General features: G+C 42.5%; 1 protein-coding gene across 1 annotated transcript in view; it reads right to left on the reverse strand.

Annotated features, from left to right (window-relative positions):
• LOC120540086 (serine/threonine-protein phosphatase 2A 65 kDa regulatory subunit A alpha isoform) overlaps window positions 1-24,534 on the reverse strand; it is a 46,161-nt gene that overhangs the window by 19,172 nt on the left and 2,455 nt on the right. The window contains exons 2-3 of the mRNA XM_039770568.1: window positions 4,219-4,309; window positions 1,368-1,468 (exon numbers count right to left, since the gene is read on the reverse strand). Coding sequence (XP_039626502.1) covers window positions 1,368-1,468; window positions 4,219-4,309 — 192 coding nt within the window. The remainder of the gene's footprint in view (window positions 1-1,367; window positions 1,469-4,218; window positions 4,310-24,534) is intronic.

Below are 24,534 nucleotides of genomic sequence, written 5' to 3' on the forward strand. Positions count from 1 at the left end.
CACCGCACATTTCTCTTCAACAAACTGCAGACATACTTACACCTTGGTTCTTAATGGATCTTTATGAGTAAAGGTCAGCTGGTGCGCCACTGTGCCAGTCTCCGCTACTCACCTCTACAGTTCCTTCCTCTCTGCGGCTTCTCGCTGAAGTCTTCTTGTTCACACAAAGTTTTGAGGGGCAGCATTTATAAGGGAGCTTGTGTGTGGTGTGATAACCATAACTGAACCAGCAAAGTGCACTGGGACATCCAACCATTCAAATATTATTTTGCTTTCTTTTACTTTAAGGTATGCATTTGTGTTCTCTCTAACTTAATTAGAATGATTTTTAGTCTTCACTTGCATTATGTGCTCATTAGAACAAGAGACGTGCTCATTAGAACACTCTAGACGAGAGCAGGCCATTCAGCCCAACAAAGCTCGCCAGTCCTCTCCACTTATTTCCTCCAAGAAAACATCAAGTCGAGTTTTGAAAGTCCCTAACGTCTTACTGTCCACCACACTACTTGGTCACTTATTCCAAGTGTCTACCGTTCTTTGTGTAAAGAAAAACTTCCTAATGTTTGTGCGAAATTTACCCTTAACAAGTTTCCAACTGTGTCCCCGTGTTCTTGATGAGCTCATTTTAAAATAACAGTCTCGATCCACTGTACTGATTTCCTTCATCATTTTAAACACTTCAATCATGTCACCTCTTAATCTTGTGTGTACAACAATACCTTAAATTTAGGCAATTGTTGTTCCCCTGTAGAAATTCATAGCATCCACAACACAGGGACTGAATACTTATGAAGACGGCATATTCTTTTTTTTTTTGTACCATAAAAGATGTCATATTAAAAAATAATTTAAAGTTGTTTCAAATAAATATATCCCGTTCAGTGCAGGATTTGTTATTGAATAAAATATAAGAATTGGTCATGGGTTTGAAACCTTTTGTAAGGCATCACATATGAAGATTTAGAACTCTGAAGGATTAATAACTTTTTGATTCTTCATGCTGTGTTAGTGTAACATACCACAGCATATTAAACATTTTTTAAGACCAGAGATAAAAATGCATAAACAAGTTTCTTCATGTTCTCAGAGAAAAACGCCCCTCTTACTGCCATGACAAGCGAACGTGCGGAAACAAGCCACAGGTAATACTGCTAGTCAGGTAACCTTGGTTACAAGACTACCAAAAAAAAAAAAGAAACGCTGCACACACACTTACACCCAGGTAGGTTGTGTGTGTGTGTGTGTGTGTGTGTGTGTGCGCACACTCTCTCGGTCTCACTCTACATACATACAGAGTGCGCGCGCACACACACACACACACACACACACACACACCATGTGTAACTAGAGATTAAAAAAATACCTACCAGCAGGCAGTGTACATATTCAGGACCACCCACAAGTGGAGTGAAAGTGCCAAGCTGTTCAGCAAGTGCCAACAATACTTCATCTTCATCATATATGGTGTCTGCATAAAGCCAAACCATTTAAGAGAATAAGCAAAACATACACTATTTATTATACATAGATAGATTACACACACACACAGAGAATACATATTCATAATTGCCAAGAAACATGACATTAAAACTGTACTTTTCTTAAGGTCAACCATTATAAAAACCTTTTATCCAAAACCACTCACTAACCATGATAAATAAAAACTGAAATACAAACCTGGCTGACTAGATTGGTAACCTTGCATTTTATTGCACAATTCGTCCTGAAAAGTACTGAAATTGAAGGATCTTTTGATATTCACACACGTGTATTTTTCTGGTTTGCCACAAGTCCTATCAGGCATCACCATTGTAAAAATGTCATTTTCTTTCTCTCCGTGCTCTAATTTTGACTTTGTATTATTCTGGATATGCTATGCCGCAGTACTTTTGCTTTTTGCATGTGGTTTGCACATCACTTCCACAATCCACGTCTTTCCAATTTTTAATTGTCACTTTGGACAGATTTTTTTCACTGTGCAGATCTTCTTCTTTTTGTTTAACGGGTGCAGTGACGCACATTCCAAGTCTTCTCTAGCAACTTAGATGCACCATTTTGCTCCGGACCTTCTTATGTTTCACTTGTGAAACGGAGATTCTAGACTTGCCGTTGTAAATCAGTAAGCAAACTATAACTGCTTTCCATTCTCGTTAAACATAAAAAGAAATAACTGTCATATTCAGAGTTTTCTTTAATTATTAGAACAGTTTTAAAGTTACCATTTTAAACAGCATTTTTGGTGTCAGAAAATCATGCTTAGCTACCTCAACCAGCCTGTGTCTTTTGAAGGCTCGACACACAACTCCTAAAACAAAGGCAATACAAAAATCAAAGTTATGTGTTACTTTTCTTGGGAGAAGAATCCTGTTTAGTTGAATTCTGTGGTGTTATTCTTTGATGACCGGCGCCTCACACTTAATCTACCTTCCACAAGCAATTTGTTTTAAGTTATAATCTATGCTTCTTGTCTTGCCGTGAATTTTTTTTTTTTTTTTACTTGGGAGATTTTTAAAGCTGCTGTCATTGAAAGTATTTGCCAAAAATAAAAAATCTATGAGAAGGGAATATTTAAAGATCACTACAGTGACACATTTAGTACTTTCAGTAACTCTTTTTGTGTAATGAGAATAGACTCCCCGTGCCAAGACTCACATAAAATACAGAAGGGCACCGACTTCATGTGTTCTGCACCAGCAGAGAGGCACACAGTCAGCAGGGGGGCATTTTAAGTGTTTAAGTACTCAGGGGTAACTTTGCATGGGTTTCATGTTTCATAAATGTATTCTAGACATGTGAAGTGTCCCAGTTCCACATTTCTCTTTGATCATGCCACTTGAGAAGATCCTTTTTTGTGGAGCGGCATCATCAGCACATGAGACGCACCACAAGCAGAAAAACAAAAACAGTAAAATTAAAGCACACAAAGGCATGTTAAATACAAACATACTAAAAAAATGACCAATGACCTCCCTATGGCCGCTGTTTCTGGTTTAATTCCTATTCTCATCCTCCTCGATCGCAGTGCTGCCTTTGTCACTATTTGTCACACGACTCTTCTCAGTAGATTATCTTCGGTTGGCATTACCCACACTCCACTAGACTGGTTCAGATCTTACCTCTCAGGCCGCACTCAGTTTGTTCATCTTAAAACCTTCACATCCTAACCCATCGCTGTTACCTCAGGTGGGCTCTGTCCTGGGGCCGCTCCTCTCCATTATTGACCTCCTTTCCCTTTTATAAATATAACATTGGCTCCCACTCTTATGCTGATGCCCCCCAGCTCTACCTCACTAGCAGACTTACTGCTTCCTTTCCACCCTCCTCACTTACTGATTGCATAACAGAAATCAAATCCTGGTTTTCTTCAAACTTTCTTAAATTAAATAACAAGTGACAACACTGAGGTTCTCCTCATTGGTACAAAATCCACATTATCCAAAACGGATCATTTTTCCTTTGTTATTGGTAATTTCTCTGTCTGCCCTTCCCCACAGGTCTTATCCTTGACAGAACTTTATCCTTTCAGTCCCACATCAATAACATCTCCCTGTCTTTATATTTCCACTTGCGTAACGTTAATCGTATTCGCCCCCCGTCCCTCACGCCACACACCACTGCTACCCTCACTCATAGCCTTGTCACTCCTCGTCTGCATTATTGCAATTCCCTTCTCTTTGGTCTTTCTCACCCAGAACACACCTCAAAAAACACAGAAGAATGGAGGAGAAGAAAACACTGGGCTATTCTGAAGTGGCCAGCTAGAAGTCCTGATCTGAATTCCACTGAACTACTGTGGAAAGAGCTGAACGTCGTAGTTGAGAGAAAGCAGCCATCAAGACAAAGAGAACTGGAGACGAGACCAGCAGCGGAGAGCTACAGAAGGTGCTTGATGAGAGTCACTGTCTTCAGAGGCTCTGCTATGAATATTAGGTTATGGGTATTGATATCTTTCTCCTTGCCATTTTCATTTGTTTAAAATTTTAAAAAAAGATGATATTTGTTCAGAAATGAAAAGCAGAGTTTATGTTCTATTAAATGTGAGATAAAGAACTGCAGATATCAGATACTTTAGTTAGTCTCAGCTTAGTTCAGAGAAAACTGTGCAAGGATACTAAGATTTTCAGCCATGTCTGAATATACAAAATGACCACGTGCTTGGTATACAATCATCATTTGTAATATTGTAAAAACATTTGAATAATAATAAGAAGTTATCACCTGTTAAAAATGGAAGCAATTCACTCCGTGTTCTTTCCACTCCCAGTGCCAAAGCGATTGTGGACAGTTTCTTGATGCTATTCAGACGTAGCTGAAACAAAAAACTCAAGATTAGTTTCAGAATCACTTTTGAATGACAAATAAAAAAATAAATTTACCACGCTAGAAAAAAAAGAGAGAAGTTAAAAACCTCCGGTCAGCAGATTCAGGTTATTTTATAAAAGACAGTGATGAACTAACAAAGGCTGAAATAATAAGGTAGGAAAGAATCCAATCAGAGCATCTACTGTTATGTTTAATGCATTCACTGAAGTTTCTTTATAAAATAACTAGGGGGTCCCCGTCCCCGTCCCCCGCTTGCTTTGCGTCTCTGCCACTCGTGTTGTGAAGAGGGGGGCTGAACACCCCCCAGAGAGACACGGTTGGCCCTCTTAAACGAGGATACAATGGGATACCTCCTCTTTGCTCGATCAGCTGCTGCCGTGTCACATGGTCTGCATCTCGCCCGGTCCCTTGAACATTTAAAAGCCTGTACAGCTGATGTCCTACTGCTTGTGTTTAATTTCCGGCCCCAGGCGCCTTTTAAATCTCTTGGCACAAAATCCTGTCTCGTGGAACACGAGTTCTTGATATTTTTTCGTTTATAATTTAAAAACTGAATAAGAATCTGAAAATCTAACAACATGACATTAAAGTTGGATAAGTTCTGAAAAGAATGATACCAGGTTTTAAAACAAGCCCGATTTAAAGCGTGACAAATTAAAAACGTCATCGTTGCACTTCTAGTCTTAGGATTTTTCATATATAAATAAAAGATAAATAAAATTATATCCACCCAACAATGCATTACTTTTACAGTATATTGAATATTCATATTTTACAGGTGTGCTAAAGTAACATGCATTTGAATGGAAACAAAGATAGGTGGCGAAACGGTTACGCTGTGCGAGTTTTATGCCACGCTTTATACATCACTGACTCAACAATATTAATACAGTGCAGTACTTAAAGCTAAGACCCCCCCACTTTCACAAACAAAGTACTAAGCCATTAAATTCCATGAAGAGCATCACTAACACACTACAGTCAAAACTTAATGGCAAAAATACAGCAGGAAACACGGGAGGAGTAAAGCTCGCTTATGACTTTGCCAATGTTCAGTCTCCATCTTCATTTTCCAAATAAATCTCCAAGAGGAGTCAAAACAAGATGGCGAGATTGACATTTAAATCGATGCTTTAAACCAGGGGTGTCGAACTCCAGTCCTGGTGGGCCGCAGTGGCTGCAGCTTTTCATCCTCACCCTTTTCCTAATCAGTTTTCATGGCTAATAAACTCCTTTTCATTAGGCTTTGTTTTGCCCAGAGGGGACTGGGCCGGTGGTCTCATGGTCTGGTATCCCTACAGATTTTATTTTTTCTCCAGCAGTGTGGAGTTTTTTTTTTTGTTTTTTCTGCCCCCCCTGGCCATTGGACCTTACTCTTATTGGATGTTAATTAATGTTGATTTATTTTATTTTCTTATTGTGTCACTTGTTAAAGTAGTAAATGACTTGCCGGTGAATGCAGACAGAGGCCATTTATCTGTTCTCATCCTCTTAGATCTGAGTGCTGCATTTGACACCATTGATCACAATATTCTTAGAAATCGCCCTAGTCAATGGGTGGGCCTCTCTGGCAGGGTCTTAAATTGGCTTGAATCCTACCTGGCAGGGAGAAAATATTTTGTTAGTTGTGGGAATTACAACTCAAAGACACATGATATCCGATATGGTGGTCCACAAGGCTCTATCCTGGTCCGCTGCTCTTCTCAATCTACATGCTTCCGTTAGGTCAGATTATCTCAGGGCACAACGTGAGTTACCACAGCTATGCTGATGACACACAGCTGTACTTATCAAGAGCACCTGATGACCCCGACTCTCTCGATTCACTAACACAATGTCTTACTGGTATTTCTGAATGGATGAATAGTAATTTTCTCAAACTAAATAAAGAGAAAACTGAAATTTTAGTAATTGGCAATAATGGATTCAATGAGGTTATCAGAAATAAACTTGATGCACTAGGATTAAAGGTTAAGATGGAAGTAAAAAACTTAGGGGTAACTGTTGACTGTAATCTGAATTTTAAATCGCATATTCATCAGATCACTAGGACAGCATTTTTTCACTTAAGAAACATAAGTAAAGTTAGACCTCTTATATCATTGAAAGGTGCTGAGAAATTAGTTCACGCGTTTGTTTTCAGTCGACTAGATTACTGTAACGCACTCCTCTCAGGACTACCCAAAAAAGACAGAAATCACTTGCAACGAGTGCAGAATGGAGCTGCTAGAATCCTAACTAGATAAAGAAAAATCCGAACACATTTCTCCAGTTTTGATGTCACTACACTGGTTACCTGTGTCATTCAGGATTGACTTTAAAATACTGCTTATGGTTTATAAAGCCTTAAATAATCTGCCCCATCTTATATATCGGAATGTCTGACACGTTATATTCCAAATCGTAACCTTAGATCTTCAAATGAGTGTCTCCTTAGAATTCCAAAAGCTAAACTTAAAAGAAGTGGTGAGGCGGGTGGCCTTCTGCTGCTATGCACCTAAAATCTGGAATAGCCTGCCAATAGGAATTCACCAGGCTGATACAGTAGAGCAGTTTAAAACACGGCTGAAAACACATTACTTTAACATGGCCTTCTCATAACTTCACTGTAATTAAAATCCTGATACTCTGTATGTTCAATTTCCTCATAATAACTATTCATGGTGGCTCTAAAATCCGTACTGACCCCTACTCTCTCTTCTGTTTCTTTTTCCGGTTTCTTTGTGGTGGTGGCCTGCGCCACCTCCACCTACTCAAAGCTTCCTGATGCACCAACATTGATGGACTGAAAGCCAGAAGTCTACGTGACCATCATCATCAGGTCCTTCCATGAAAACCCTAAATCCAAAGAGGACTGTTTGATTTATGTTAGGTAGATTGTCCAGAGGGGACTGGGCGGTCTCGTGGTCTGGAATCCCTACAGATTTTATTTTTTTCTCCAGCCTTTGGAGTTTTTTGTTTTTTCTGTCCACCCTGGCCATCGGACCTTACTCTTATTCTGTGTTAATTAATGTTGACTTATGTTTATTTTTTATTGTGTCTTCTATTTTTCTATTCATTTTGTAAAGCACTTTGAGCTACATTTTTTGTATGAATATGTGCTATAGAAATAAATGTTGATTGATTAATTGATTTTATTTTTCTATTCTTTATTATGTAAAGCACTTTGAGCTACTGTTTGTATGAAAATGTGCTATAGAAATAAATGTTGTTGTTGTTGTTTTCCCTTCATTTTCATAGCCCTGTTTTTAAGGAGTCAGTCCTCTGAATTGATTCGTTTTGTTCATTAAACAGAAATGAGATGTGAAAGGAGCCAACAGATGACCAGCTGAATTAGAACATCAAACTCCAGCCAATTTCACTCCCTGTGACTCTGTGTTAGGATACAGCGGGTTGGGTAAGGACGGACTGACTGACTGACTGACTGACTGACTGACTCTTAATGAGAAGCCAATTCTTGTTGTTCATTAAAGCAATTATTGAATATCATGAGTTTCTGCTGCTCTCATTCTGGCACAGCAGACAATTGATTTTATTTTTTTTCCCTAAGACTGCCATCAAGATGTTTTGGTGACCTGAGCAGACCAACATGACCGAGACCTTCATATTTCTTTATTTTCAGGTTATTTATTTTGATGTGGCAGCTTGTTTTGTGCCTCATTTTCATTTGGCTGCTCATGAAGGAAAAACTAAACAACTAAGGAGTGTGAATCACATCAATTAAAACTAAATCAAGCTAATCAGAAGCAAAAACGACTCACTGATTCAGAAGATGGTTAGAATGAAAACTTGCGCCCACTGCGGCCCTCCAGGACCGGAGCTGGACCCCCCTGCCGTAAACCTTCTTTCTGGCGTTCACATGAAGAGCTCTCAGCTGGCTGCACCATGTGGAGGGTCAGGTGGTGAGGATTTTGTGTCCATGCATTTCCAAAGCCGACTCGTGAGTCTGACCGATCGCTTCACACATCAAGCTGGGAGCTAACCTTACAGAAGCGTTCACTGTGTGCACAATTCTTTTTTCATGTCAGAAATGTTTATTTGGAAATTGTGTTGTTTGTTTAACGGATGAAAATAAACAAAGGAGGTTGGGAAAATGTAAGTTTTTGATTTGGTTGCCTAATAATTCTGCACACTAATAGTTGCCTAATAATTCTGCACACATGCATATTCCCCTGATGATATTCACACTCACATTTCTTTTGAATAACATTCAGGTTTATTAACATTTTGGACTGACTGATGGCATTTCATATTAAAATTAATCCCAAAAATACAACTTGTCTAATAATTGTGCGCACAGTGCACTGCTGTCATCTTCGTCTACTGTATTTATTGTATTACTTAAATAAGTAACATATATTAGGAAAAGAACAACTTGACACGGCCAAAGACTAAAAGAGCAGCCCCGTGAGGCACCATGCAGACACAGTGCTGTTGGTATAACGGAGCCCCAGTGGGTTTCCTGACAGACAAACGTCTGCTGAATGATTCACTGGATGAAGTGTCCTCTCAGTTTTTGTGTCACAGAGTAGATGTGCAACGTTGTTCATAATGGCACTCGGGTTTGTCTTCATTCCCTCCAGCGGATCCACAATGCGCCGCCCCCCCATGACAGAGTCTGCCTTCCCAATCAGCTTGTTGATTTGGTGGCTGTCTCCTGAAGTGCAGCTATCAGCCCAGCACAGACTTACAGAACTTGTACTGGAATTCACTACCCACATTAAAACAAAATGGTCTACTAAGAAAGAAAAAATAAAAAAAGTCTGCTGTACCCTCACTCCTACAGTCCTTCTACAGTATATAAAAAATCCAACGTCTGTCTGCTTTTCACGAGAGATCTACTTTTTTTGGGTTGATGGGATTTTTTTCCCCAATTTGCTGGAACATTTCGGTTGATTTTGCGACTCCTCTCATCGCGCTAAGAATCCGAGACAAAGGCCGCGGGCGGAGGGGAGGGGGAAGCGTGACGTCAGGAGTGGGGGGCTGGGCGGGGCCCTCCTCGCTGTCCCGTTTCACGACTATGTGGGCGGAGCCACGGGGGACGGCTTGTTATGAATAAAATGTCAGAATGTCTACGCAGCTCCTTTACAACGTAATCGGGCATCAAGTTTTACACGGCAAACTGCATGAAGTTTTTCCCCCCATTTTTAATCTCTGATTCACACCATTTTAAACACATTAGTTCATCAGATATAAATAAAGGAAAGCTCAGATATGAGGTAGTAGAAGAGAAGCACTTTACATTTGTGTCAGAACACAGTCAGGGTATCGGCACAAACTCTGAAACTGAGCAAACGTGTGACCCAGTGCCACTGTATTTGCTGAAGTCGTCCTCTGAACATTCCTGTTATCGTGATTATGTTGGTTAAGACAGACAACAATGACTATTTTATGAACAAAGAGAAATTAAATCTAATAAATATTGGGTGGGAGAAACACGAATGCAGTTTGGCAGGCGATTACAGGAATACGCCATCCAAAAATGACCATTTACTGTACACAAATGACCTCCTGTAGTTCGTAGTGACGGCCAAAGTACCCTCCCGATTTATTTCACTGCTTACTACTCTGATGTGCCCGGATTCTGGTCACACAACCCGACCCCAAGCACACCCTGTGTGGGTATTGGACGCCAGGCCGCTTTTGAATTCCAGTTAAATTCAGATCGACCAAATCTGACCTGTCGGACTGGATTTTCGCTCACTGAAATGACTTGAGCACATCCTAGTTTTGCTTTACACCACATGTTAAAAAGGAGCGAGAGGCACGGTGGGAGATGACCACACAGATATTTAAATGCGGCCCACCTCATTGCAGAGGTCTTCAAGCACAGGGAGACGTCAAAGCAGCAAACAATCCAACCCCACCACTTGGCTTCTTCTCTGCTTGCATTTCTGGGCCGGGATGCCTCTTGGGTTTCATTTCGCTCTCCTGTGCAGACCCCCATAAAGAGGTCACAGTCCTTTCAAAGTCTGATGTGTGCTACATTTACAACAAGCGGGTAGTTTCTGTCCGTGAAGATGAACCGCTGCTTATTATTACTCTGATTTCAGATGTACGGACATCCCGAGTTCAGAAGAAAAAGGCAAAGATATCATCAGATTAAGAACGGCGGAGTCGTGAAACAAGCAATTACAAGGAGGGGCCAGTAAATCTACAGACGGAATAACTGCCATTCCATAGCCCCTCAGGACTGCAATACCCAGCAAAAAAACAAAATAGAAAAGAATCAGCAGTCCCTGCTTTATGTATAAGCAGCACCTAAAATATCGACGTACACGACTCGTCAATTAACAACATCAGCCTATAAGAGACAAAAGCGCGGGCCACAATACTGAAACAATAAATCTAAGCCTTCATAAATGTGTGCAGCAGCAACTCAAATCCATAAATCCACAGTCCAGTCACTAACCTACACTGATTAAGTAATTAATGACATTTAACTAATTAAACTAATTAACCGATGGGCTACGGTTGGCACAGTGAAGTGCTGGTGGAAGCTGAACTGCTTTCGAGTTTTGCCATCGTGACACTGATAACGTGTTGGTAGAGTGGTGGAGGTAACGAGTAGCCAGGTCCTTAAGTAATACAAGATGATTTAATTGATTTCATTTTCCATTCACATCTTTAAGACGTTTACATTTCCTATATTTTAGCCAATGACGTTGCTGTTGCACACACGACGTCTAATCAATTGTGGATACCGTTAATGAAATTCTTTCGACTTCAGAGACTTTAGTAAGGTAATTAAATTAACGGTGGAGAAGAATACCCGCTGACACAGTGAAAAATGCAAGGCAGCTCACTGATGACATCACTGCCAACAACTGACACTGGGTAACTTATCTGCCAACAATAAACAGAATAGTTTAGAAAATCAATGAAATAATCCACATAATGTTAGCTACCTACACACACACACATTAGCGCTTTTTGAAAGTAAAAATACAAATAAATGGCGTTACCTTTGAAAACATTGGAGTTTCGTGGCGATACGACCTTCCTTTGCCAGAACTGAAGGAATAGCCTACTCTTTCCAACACCCCAGATAACTAAATGTCATATAAACCCTGGACTGGGCGCCAGTCTATCGCGGGGTGAACACACACATACCAAGCACACACACTAAGGCTGATTTAATGTCGTCAACTCACAATGTCTTTGGGTTGTGACGAAACTGGAGCCCCCAGGAGGAAACCCACAAGGACTCTGAGAGAACAAGCAAACCCCACGCAGGGTGAACCCCGGGCACAAACCCTGGTTTCCTTACTGCAAGGCAGCAGCTCTACTACTCCGCCAGTGTGCCACCCATAACTGAATGCGATTCTATAAAATTCACTCCATCCATCTTCCTAACTTACTCATCCATCGCAGGGTCGAAGGGTATCTGTGGTCTACTGCAGCAATCGCAGGGGGCACGGCGGGACCACCACCTGGACAGAGCCATTCAATTTAAACCAAAAGGACTCAAACTAATGAAACACTGCAAAGATGGGCTTGCTGTTCTTTTTAATGGCATTTCAAACTGGCTCGGTGGAAGAGGAGAAGGCAATCAGACATGTCCTGGTACGCGGTGTTCAGCAGTTTACACTAATGGGATTTGGAAATATCTGATGCTTTGATCTTAATAAATCTGTCAAATTCTGATCCCATGGCTTCTCCACGTCTAACTCGAGTTTTTTTCCCCCCATTTTTGTCTGACCTCAAAAACAAAATCAAAAAGGGGTGTCAAAGAAATGCCAGAAATTGTACAGAAGGTGAATGTTACTCCCTGACAAATCGGTAATATTCAAAACAGCACAGTAAAACAAAAATACAACCTTTAGCAAAAGTTTAACCTAACAATTTGTTGTTTTTAGTAAGATAAGCATCCTAGTAAAATATATTTAGACACAACTAGAATTATTTGTATACCCAGAGTGCCGAATTCCAAACCTCAAGGTGCCCAATTCAGTCCGCATCACCGACTGGGAATCCAAAGCAGCGCCTTCAACTCATCATGGATTAGAGAAGCTGCTAAGGACCTGCAAGTAGCACCTGCTATCCCAGGGTGGGCACTGTCAGTCCTGGAGGGGCCGCAGTGGCTGCAGGCTCAGTTTCTTAATGAGAAGTCAATTACTGCTGGTGAAGCACTTAGTGCTAAAGTGACATTCTGATGCTTCATTTTAGTGGTCTCGCTTGTTAAGGTTCCCCACCCTCAATCTTAAACTGCTGCATTCAGTGTTTTAATGGCTCCTTATTAATAATAACATGTAAATAACAAAGCAGCCAAGCAGTTCTCCGCCTCGCTTGATTTCATTTACATCTGTGTGTGTTCATCATGCACTGTTTGATTCAATAAAATACTTAACAGAAAATTGTGACACACTGAAAATGATACATTTTAGGCTTCAAAGCACTTGAAGGATATCCTTGGAAAGGAAATAATCTAACCCTACCCCTAACCTTAGCCCTAACCTAACCCTAACCCTAATATAAGACCCTTACATTGCAGACTAACAAGCCATAAAATTAAATAAGGTCTGAGACTGACAAGGATTGGTTTCTAATTAAGCAGTTGGGTTGGAATGAAGACCAGCAGCCACTGCGGCCCGCCAGGACCGACACTGCCCACCCCTGTGCTATCCCAGCATGCAATTAATAAAAGGTGTAATGAGAATCTGCTCTACGTCACTTGAGGCACAATCGATGAATCGGAATACGAGAGACTCTGTCAGGGAGTTCAAGTTCTGAAGTAATCAGCTACATGCGACCGGCGGCCAGCCAGAGATGGGAATCGGCACCCATAGTTTCTCTGTACATTCAGCCAGGGAAAGAAGTACGTGATCCCCTGCTGAATCTGTTAGTTTGCTCATTTTTATGGTAGTTTCATTTTAATGGAGAGAGACAGAATATCAACACAAAAAATACAGAAATAACACATTACATAAAAGTTAGAAATTGATTTGCAGGTCATTGAGAGAAACAAGGATGTGATCCCCTACAACCAAGAACTCCGGCTCACGCAGAGTGACTGGGCACACAGATTACAATCAATCACAGATCCTCCTGATGTGTATAAAGCCCACCTTGTCCAATGTCTTCCATTTCAACCTCTCCACCACCATGGGCAACACCAAACAGCCGACAAAGGACGTCAGGGACAAGACCACCAGCAAGAAGCTTGGTGAGAAGGTGACAACTGTTGGTGCGATTATTCAGAAATTGAAGAAATATAAAATGGCCATCCATCACCCTCGGTCTGAAGCTCCATGTAAGATCTCGCCTCATGGGGTGAGGATGCTCATGAGAAAGGCGAGGGATCAGCCCAGAACTACACGCGAGGAGCTTCAGAATGATCTGAAGGGAGTCGGGACCACCAGAGTCACCAAGAACACCGTTGGTAACACACTACGCCATCATGGATTGAAATCTTACAGGACCCACAAGGTCCCCTGTTCAAGAAGGCACACATGCAGGCCTGGATGTTCACTGGCAAACTTCCATTAAAATGAAACTACCATAAAAATGAGAGCCTCTTCATTTCTTTGTGAGCAAACGTACAACTTCAGCAGGGCATCAAATACTTCTCTCACCCGCTATAAGCACACAATGAAAGTGCAGGCACCTCAAACCTCAACTGGACAGGCCCATTAAAAGAACCGATGGACCGCTGGACACACAACTGCTGCCCTGTCCTTTACAGTCGCCACATGAATACAAATATGCTGTAAATTACGATGACTGCAACATCGGCCACATTTCTGTACTCTCATGGCATGTACAATCGTGTATTTTTTTCTGAATTAATTATACAGCAAGATATAAATAGCAATAAAAAAAAAAAGACTTTTCTGCTGCAAAGTGCAGAGGGTTTTTCCTGCTTTATTAAATTAAACCGTGTGGGATTGTTAAATAGTTGGCGGGATTCCCACAATTCAGCACTGAAATTCAAGCCCTTGCCCATTTTCTCTCTTTATGCAGCATTCATTACGCTAACAGTTCAGAAAGCAGCGAGTTAATAATAGGATTTATCGAAGACAACCTAAAGGTGCTTGGCCCCTAATCTAAAAAAGACGACTCCAGCAAGCATGTCAAACTCTGCGAAAACCACAACACGGGGTACAGAGCAGAACATCCACAATTTGACCGACCAAAATGTCTGGAGGAGAAACAGGTGACCACTTGGACTGGATAAGCTAATGTCGTGTCATACCAGCTGCTCATTTCTGTACCTTTCTTCCCACAGAAGCCGTCAATACAGCCAGCCGAACGCCTTGTGAAACTCGCGGCTTTCTGACTGTGACTTTGGCCTTGTCGTGGTACACACTCAACATACAATGGCCTGCCACTGGAAAGCCAAGAGTCCGGCAACATGCGTTAGTATTTGTATTCATCGAAAATCAAACAGATAAGGAAGTTAGTGATATTGAGCCAAAAACAAAACACCTACAACGTTAAGACATCACAGTAACGCGAGGAAAAAACTACGCAGATAAGAAAAACAAGGAGCTCTCCGACCTGCGATGGGCTGGCACCCTGCCTTGCGGCCTGTGTTGGCTGGGATTGGCTCCAGCAGACCCCTGTGACCCTTTGTTTAGGATATAGCGGGTTGGAGAATGGATGGATGAATGGATTGAGGAGCTCTTGGACAGAAGCATCAGTCCTGAATGAACCCGCGAGCAGCACACCGTGGCTGGCTCACCTTAACGGAGTATCAGTCTCGTTCACAATCGTCTTCAAAACTCTGGCACTGATTTACAGACCTGTTTAGTATAAAAACGGCACAATACCCGTCTACACGCACCACGTACTCTACGCAGCCCTCCTTATTTACGCCACTCCTTGCAAACACTCATCTCTCTGGGACTCTCCTGCCGGGTTTGCCTGTTAGACTTCACCTCTGTCCTGCTGGACAAACCCCAGACTGAAGATTCACCCCCTGGTTGTTTTACCGCAGGCCCCCCTTGGCATCACCATTGACTTGCAGCTCTGAGCTGTGCTCGGACTTCTCCTCACCTCCGCCAAGTCCTCAGTCTAACACTTTTCTGATACGGTACTTGATGATAACACGTGGAATGAGTGATTATTTGGTTTGTATTTGCTGTTTTTGACATTTACTGCATGGATTAGTTTGCACTAAGCTGACCCGCCTTTTAAGGCGACCGACTTTTAAGTTGACCACTTCTTAAGGCAATTCAACATGTTGATCAATTTGATATTTTATACAAACTCATTAATTTGGTTATATTGCATTTCAGCGGGATTACTTTAATACTCGTAGTTTCTGTTATTTTTGTGATGAAATTTAAACTTTTTTTCTATATTGAGGTCGCCCTTTTGAACCCCCTGATATTTTCTACGCGGTTAGGTATTTGTACTCCATCAACATGAATTATTTCCAGAGACATCATTTTGTCTATTTAAAAGCAAGGGAACGATGGGAGCACCAGAACTCTGCTCATATCATGTCGCTTCGTACCGCAAGCTGCAAGTGTAAGTCTGTGATAAGCGGAATACCGCTACGCTTTGCACTCACGGGACGGAAGGACAATCCCGACCACTTTTAGATAGTAAGAAAGAAGAAGACGATATCGCACAGTCTGGAGTAGAAAATCATCTTTTTACCTGGAAAAACGAAACTACAAATCCCATCATGCATTGCAAAATGGACAGGGCGTGTGTGAAACTCCGCGCCTGCGTAGCACTCACGGGACGGAAGGACAATCCCGACCGCTTTTATATGTTTTATATGTTTAAAATGTTAATGCACAATGTAAACATGTTATTTAGTTTGCAAACATAAGACTTGCACAATTACTAAACTAAAAGGACTGCATTTGACTTCGATGAGCAGGAATTAAAAATGGAAATTACACTGATAAATAAAATAAGAACTCACACCTGATGTCTACTGTGCCCGTGTCTCTTTGAACAGCTAAACGTAAAGACACTGCGGTGCCAGATCACCATCCTGTTTGCACAAACACGTCAATGTGAATACATAAAGGAAGACATTCAAACTACAGGGAGATTCACTCGAAAGAGGCCCCGAATATTCTGTTGCAACTCCCGTTGGGATGAAGCAATCTGAACCAAACACATCCGCGCTCTACCTTGACGTTTGTGTAATCGATTACATTCCACGCGATGCTGGTAGTGGTTTCCGTTTTCTGACAGATGCGGTGCTCCGTGATCCTGATAGCAGTAATTTCACGTTGGATGTTTCCCTTCACATCTTCCAGTGTTGTTCCGATAGACTTTTACGTTGAGCAGACTCCAAAGGAAGAAGTCTGGTGGTGTCAGATCCGGCGACCGTGGTGGCCAAAGCCCCTTTGAAATGACCCTCGGTTCCTGCCATGCTCCTGGCTGATGTGCGACACATTGCAAGATCTTGTTGGGAGTCACCTTCCATTAACTCACGATCATCCAGTTGATTCTGAAATAGCTTAAACGAATTGGTGACCACCATGAGGACACGCAGCTCAATACCGTACACCACCATCCTGATGAGAAGTCGAGTGACTGAGTGAAGGGGTACGGGTGGAATGCACTCAGAAGTTGCAAACTGAGGTTAAAGGTCGTGACGGCTGTCCGGCGCCTACCTCATCGCATCCTGGCTTGTTCGACGCTCCATATACTGAGGAGCACACTGCATGCACGTTGTTTCGTTCAGATTGCTTCATCCTAGCGAGAGTTATTCCAGAATATCTGGGGCCTCTTTACGTGAATCGCCCTGTAGTTTAGAATTATTACGGACAACAACATTAACTACATTTCAGGTTCAATGTCACCTACACCTCTAAACTTGTTTGAAGATACCAAAGGAACTTTAGGAAAGGCATATTTAAAGGCAAATGAAGTTCTACTGTATCAATCTATCTAACCGATGTCACATTAAGCGACTTATACTCTCGTGTGGTATGTCAGATTTGCTGAGAACGGTTGTTGATCTCATTGGGGGAAAAAAAAAAAAAAATTCACAGTCCACGTCACACTTACGTCACCTGTCACACTCGTGCTGGCCCTTTATTGTGACGGCTAATAGAAAATAAAGTTAAAGGAGCAAAGATTGTGGCAGAACTTGCTCTACTTGTTAAACTTTCTGCCATTGCTAGCTCTGTCAGGCAGCACATTATTAGCCGTGATGATATTTATTTCTAAAGCACTTTAAAAACAACATCAAGGCGGACCAAAGAGCTGGAACAATAAAAACCCAACATATCAGACACACAAAACTGAAGGGTAAATGAAACAGAAACACAGAAACACAGAAGAACTGAAGAGATTCTTAATAAAAAGTCTACAGTTAGCCAACATCTCATACTGGGCTAAAAGCCAGCCAGTAAAAGTGTGTTTTTAAATCGGATTTACAGGCAGCTAGCGAAGGAGCCGGCCTAACGGGCAATGGCAAATCGTTCCAGAGTTTGGGGGCTGCAACTGAAAAAGCTCGATCACGTCGGAGTTTGCATCGTGCCTTGGGAACGCGTAAAAGCATCTGGGCTGCTGACCTGAGAGAGCGAGACAGGCGGTACGTACGGGTGCAGCAGTTCTGACAAATAAAGAGGGGCTCAACCATTAAAGGATTTCAAAACAAATACAAGGATCTTAAAATGAATTCGAAAATAGATTGGAAGCCAGTGAAGGGAAGCCAAAATCGGGGTAACGTGCTCATGATTTCTTGTGCCAGTTACAAAGCGAGCGGCAGCGTTTTGCACCAGCTGTAGGCGAGCAGAGGAGGCCTGGCTAATTCCAAAAAGAAGTTCATTGCAGTAATCTAGACGAGATGTTAGAAGAGCATGGATCACCGTTTCAAGGTTGGGTTGCGCTTAGACAAGACAGGCTTGATTTTTGACAGCCGCCTCAACCGGAAAAAGCGAGATTTTACCACTGCGTTCACGTGGCTACTTTGACATTCTGCGATGGTAGAATAAAACACAAGACATCAGACCGACGAGCGTCTCGGGATGAGGGTGGATGAGCGTCTGCTAAAAGTGAAGCCTTTTTAGAAGGAGACACACAGGAATTAGGTGTTGGCACCGTCTCAGCAGAGTCTTACGTGTCGTGTGGGTGTTACACACAAACTCAACTGTTGTCAAGCGTCATATTTATCTGTGTATTCATGATTTGAACATTTTCAAAATATTTAGTTGTATTCAGAGCGGCACGGTGGCACAGTGGTAGTGCTGCTGCCTCGCAGTAAGGAGACCCATCTGGGTTCGTGTCCCGGGTCCTCCCTGCGTGGAGTTTGCTTGTTCTCCCCGTGTCTGCGTTTGTTTCCTCCCACAGTCCAAAGACATGCAGGTTAGGTGGACTGGCGATTCTAAATTGTCCCTAGTGTGTGCTTGGTGTGTGGGCATGTGTGTGTGTCCTGTGGTGGGCTGGTGCCTAGCCCGGGATTAGTTCCTGCCTTGTGCCCTTTGTTGGCTGGGATTGGCTCCAGAAGACACCCCATGACCCTGTGTTCGGATTCAGCGGGTTGGAAAATGGATGGATGGATAGCATAGGTGAGACATCCCTACCCACAATTACAGCAGCCCATGTGAGCAGAGAGCTGAAAAGACTTCGTGCCAGCAAAGCAGCGGGTCCAGATGGTGTATCGCCACGACTGCTGAAGGCCTGTGCGTTGGAACTGTGGAGTCCTCTACAGCACATCTTCAACCTGAGCCTGGAACAGGGGAGAGTCCCGAGGCTTTGGAAAAATATCTTGTATCGCCGCATACCCAAAGGTATCACGTCCTAGTGACCTGAATGACTTCCAGCCTGTCGCTCTGACATCACATCTGATGAAGACCATGGAGCGGCTGCTGCTTCACCACCTGAGGCCACAGGTCCACCACGCCCTCGACCCTCTGCAGTTCGCATACCAGGAGAAGGTGGGAGCGGAGGATGCCATCATCTACATGCTACACCGATCCCTCTCCCACCTGGACAGAGGCAGTGGTGCTGTAAGAATTATGTTTCTGGACTTCTCTAGCGCCTTCAACACCATCCAACCTCTGCTCCTTAGGGATAAGCTGACTGAGATGGGAGTAGATTCACACCTGGTGGCATGGATTGTGGACTATCTTACAGACAGACCTCAGTATGTGCGTCTTTGGAACTGCAGGTCTGACATTGTGGTCAGCAGCACAGGAGCGCCGCAGGGGACTGGACTTTCTCTGGTCCTGTTCAGCCAACATACATCAGACTTCCAGTACAACTCGGAGTCCTGCCACGTGCAAAAGTTCACTGACGACACTGCTAGGATGGGCTGCATCAGGAGTGGGCAGGAGGAGGAGTACAGGAACCTAATCAAGGACTTTGTTAAATGGTGCGACTCAAACCACCTACAACTGAACACCAGCAAAACCAAGGAGCTGGTGGTGGATTTTAGGAGGCCCAGGCCCCCTCATGGACCCCGTGATCATCAGAGAGTGACTGTGCAGAGGGTGCAGACCTATAAATACCTGGGAGTGCAGCTGGATGATAAATTGGACTGGACTGCCAATACTGATGCTCTATGTAAGAAAGCTCAGAGCAGACTATACTTTCTGAGAAGGTTGGCATCCTTCAACATCTGCAGTAAGATGCTGCAGATGTTCTACCAGACGGTTGTGGCGAGTGCCCTCTTCTACGCGGAGGTGTGCTGGGGTGGCAGCATAAAGAAGAAGGACGCCTCACACCTGGACAAACTTGTTAAGAAGGCAGGCTCTAATGTAGGATTAAAGTTGGACAGTTTAACATCTGTGGCAGAGCGACGGGCACTAAGCAAACTCCTGTCAATCATGAAGAATCCACTGCATCCACTGAACAGTGTCATCTCCAGACAGAGGAGTAGCTTCAGTGACAGACTTCTGTCACCGTCCTGCTCCACTGACAGACTGAGGAGATCGTTCCTCCCCCACACTATGCGACTCTTCAATTCCACCTGGGGGAGTAAATGCTAACATTAATTTTATTTTAATTCTTTTCATTTTTATTACTGTTTAATTTAATATTGTTTCTTTGTATCAGTATACTGCTGCTGGATTATGTGAATTTCCCCTTGGGATTAATAAAGTATCTATCTATCTATCTACAGTTGTTTTCAATATTTATTTTTATATGATGCACATTCCATCTTTCTTTTTTTCTCGTTTCTGAAGGCTGCATTGCCACCATTCGAAGCTGCTCACATCTTTCTACTTTGTGTGCCGTCTGAATGCCCACAACAGCCCGGGTAGCCGGTGAAGCTATGTTGGTTATTTTGGGTGGATTACTATTACAGGCCCAAATGAAGTTCATGTATGCTGGTGCTTCAGCCTTCTATACTCTTCCTAATATTCTGGGATGTGCTCACATTTGTATCTGTGCTTTCAACCCTAACATTGTCTTTGCGTCAAATTTGATTCAATTCGATTTTGACTTTGAAATCTGTATAAAAGCATCCTAAATTTTATCAGTTCAGGATGAAAACCGAACATTTCGTACATCTGAACGACTTAACTTTACAAAAGGCTAAGAAACCCTCCAAATGTCGTATTTGTGCACAGCCGTTACACATACAGAGCACTGCCATAACCTTTGGGTCACCTGTGACACACCACACGCTTTCACACATTTTACTCTCCTCTTTATTTATTCACACCCATAAAAGGGTCCTAAAGGTCATCTATTTTAAATCTCCGAGTCAAGCGTACAACAGGTAATGATGGTCCATAATCATAAAATTGGCTTGGTGTGAAAAAAATCAGACATGTAGCACCTAAAAAGGGGTGTCAGAATGAGGCTGTGTCACGTCAGGCGACCTAAACAGCGATTTTCAGTCATCACCTTCCATTGACATAATCTTGGCGAGTCTCGTCCAATGTGACATTCCCAGAGATTCAGTCCACCTGGTCCACGACTCGCACTTCAAACAGGTTGGATTTTGTCTTTAGTCGTAGGGACAGCTCTGTGTGCACGAGGGCTGATAACCAAACCAGAACAGCAACACGTAGAAATGTCGCATATTTTAAACTTCACAAACAGAAGACAGGCTCGTCCTTCTGAAGTCTCTCATGTTTAACATACTAAAACAGAAAGGACAAATGAAAAAAGAGCCGAGGCCGCAACTGAACGCGCCATACGGGTTTACCTGTTGACCCTTCGGACAGCGCCGGCTCCGTCAGGCAGCACGTTATTGGCTGTCGGTGAAGTAGACACAGGCAGTCATGTTCAGTCTTTTAAACTGACGCGGTCCAATGAGGAGATCAGAGACGGCGTTTCGCAGATCTGACATGAGCCACAAGAAGAGGTCACCTAATGGGACATCGGCTTAAGGCGCAGTGCAGAGTCAGACACTGGAGGGGTGAAGCGTTCGAAGACTCGTCAGCTCTAATTCTGGGTTAATGCCAACAGTCAGTCTCGCCTGGGTACCAATTTAGATATCAATTATTTCTTCATATTATTTTTTTCAGAATTTTGTTGATCATAATTGTAATCAAGTACCAGAACCAAATGAGAAGTTAAGTTAGCAAAGACCCCATCAACACGGCTTTACTCTAAACATTTCTGACTGCTGCAAAACAACTTACAGTGGTGTGAAAAACTATTTGCCCCCTTCCTGATTTCTTATTCATTTGCATGTTTGTCACACAAAATGTTTCTGATCATCAAACACATTTAACCATTAGTCAAATATAACACAAGTAAACACAAAATGCAGTTTTTAAATGATGGTTTTTATTATTTAGGAGAAAAAAATCCAAACCTACATGGCCCTGTGTGAAAAAGTAATTGCCCCCTGAACCTAATAACTGGTTGGGCCACCCTTAGCAGCAATAACTGCAATCAAGCGTTTGCGATAACTTGTAATGAGTCTTTTACAGCGCTCTGGAGGAATTTTGGCCCACTCATCTTTGCAGAATTGTTGTAATTCAGCTTTATTTGAGGGTTTTCTAGCATGAAGCACCTTTTTAAGGTCATGCAGGCCATAGCATCTCAATTGGATTCAGGTCAGGACTTTGACTAGGCCACTCCAAAGTCTTCATTTTGTTTTCTTCAGCCATTCAGAGGTGGATTTGCTGGTGTGTTTTGGGTCATTGTCCTGTTGCAGCACCCAAGATCGCTTCAGCTTGAGTTGACGAACAGATGGCGGACATTCTCCTTCAGGATTTTTGGTAGACAGTAGAATTCATGGTTCCATCTATCACAGCAAGCCTTCCAGGTCCTGAAGCAGCAAAACAACCCCAGACCATCACACTACCACCACCATATTTTACTGTTGGTATGATGTTCTTTTTCTGAAATGCTGTGTTCCTTTTACGCCAGATGTAACGGGACATTTGCCTTCCAAAAGTTCAACTTTTGTCTCATCAGTCCACAAGGTATTTTCCCAAAAGTCTTGGCAATCATTGAGATGTTTCTTAGCAAAATTGAGACGAGCCCTAATGTTCTTTTTGCTTAACAGTGGTTTGCGTCTTGGAAATCTGCCATGCAGGCCGTTTTTGCAGGCCAGTCTCTTTCTTATGGTGGAGTCGTGAACACTGACCTTAATTGAGGCAAGTGAGGCCTGCAGTTCTTTAGACGTTGTCCTGGGGTCTTTTGTGACCTCTCGGATGAGTCGTCTCTGCGCTCTTGGTGTATTTTGGTCGGCCGGCCACTATTGGGAAGGTTCACCACTGTTCCATGTTTTTGCCATTTGTGGATAATGGCTCTCACTGTGGTTCGCTGGAGTCCCAAAGCTTTAGAAATGGCTTTATAACCTTTACCAGACTGATAGATCTCAATTACTTCTGTTCTCATTTGTTCCTGAATTTCTTTGGATCTTGGCATGATGTCTAGCTTTTGAGGTGCTTTTGGTCTACTTCTCTGTGTCAGGCAGCTCTTATTTAAGTGATTTCCTGATTGAAAAGGTGTGGCAGTAATCAGGAAATTGAACTCAGGTGTGATACACCACAGTTAGGTGATTTTTGAACAAGGGGGCAATTACTTTTTCACACAGGGCCATGTAGGTTTGGATTTTTTTTTCTCCCTAAATAATAAAAACCATCATTTAAAAACTGCATTTTGTGTTTACTTGTCTTATATTTGACTAATGGTTAAATGTGTTTGATGATCAGAAACATTTTGTGTGACAAACATGCAAAAGAAGAAGAAATCAGGAAGGGGGCAAATAGTTTTTCACACCACTGTAGTTTCAAGAATAAATGTAACAAAAGTAAGATACGCGCTACTTTTGATACATTTGATATCACATAGGTTAGAGTAATGAAATGGCTTTTCGGCCTTTTAACTGATGAGCTCAACACGTTTCAGATTGCTACTCTGAGGTCTCATGGTGAAAAACTGACGCGCGGTGGCCTTGTACTCTCGGTGTACAGCGTGGCCTTTTCCTCCTCTCGCTAATTGTACCACCTTGAAGGTACAGCATAGCTGAACTAATCTGGACATATTACCCAATACTGGATTTTTTTTTGTTTGTACTCCATTATCCTCCGATACCAATATAAAGCTGCCATGCTCAGAACCAAACAAATTTGGAAAAGTAACAGAATATTCATTGACCTTCAGGGGGCCGGTGACAGACCTGAGAGCACCGAGCCCAAGGCAGTGCCGCACGTATGGACGCCATGCTGCGCTGCCCATAGGAAGACACTCATGAAGACAACAACACGGGGAGCTCACAGTGACTGACGAGGGCTTGGAGTTGAAACTCGAGTCGTCGGAGCTTTGAGGCCGCAGCCTTCACCACTGCAGCAAAATTGTGAAAAGTACTATAAAAAAAAATCATCTTTTACTGCATACAACCACCAAGCCATCCTTCTTCCAAACCGGAGCAGGGTTGTGGTGCAGCTGGGGCCAATCCCAGCCAGCATCGGGTGCAAGGCAGGACACCAGGCCACTGCACACACATCAGGGCCAATTTACAATTACTAAGAATTTATTTTATTTATAGGCCCCTTTCAAGGCACACCTTACAGAACACATTAGTATCATCAGTCAAAATATAAAATTAATATTACAGTACAATAAAACCAGAATAAATAAAACTGAATTTAAATTTATCAGATGTGATTTAAAGCAACATTTAAAGGTAGGAAGAGTCGATATTACAAACATGTTATGGGAGAGACGAGGGGCCGCACGACTGAAAGCTCTAAACCCAGCGAGCAGGAGGTATAATTAGACTGACAGAGGAAGAAGATCTACAGATATGGGAAGGAAAGGAGATGTGAAGAAGATGAGAAAGTTAAGGAGGGGCCCGATTATGAAGGGTCTTGTAAGGAA

The sequence above is a fragment of the Polypterus senegalus genome, chromosome 12 (genome assembly GCF_016835505.1).
Source record: "Polypterus senegalus isolate Bchr_013 chromosome 12, ASM1683550v1, whole genome shotgun sequence".
In the NCBI taxonomy this organism is placed as follows: domain Eukaryota; kingdom Metazoa; phylum Chordata; class Cladistia; order Polypteriformes; family Polypteridae; genus Polypterus; species Polypterus senegalus.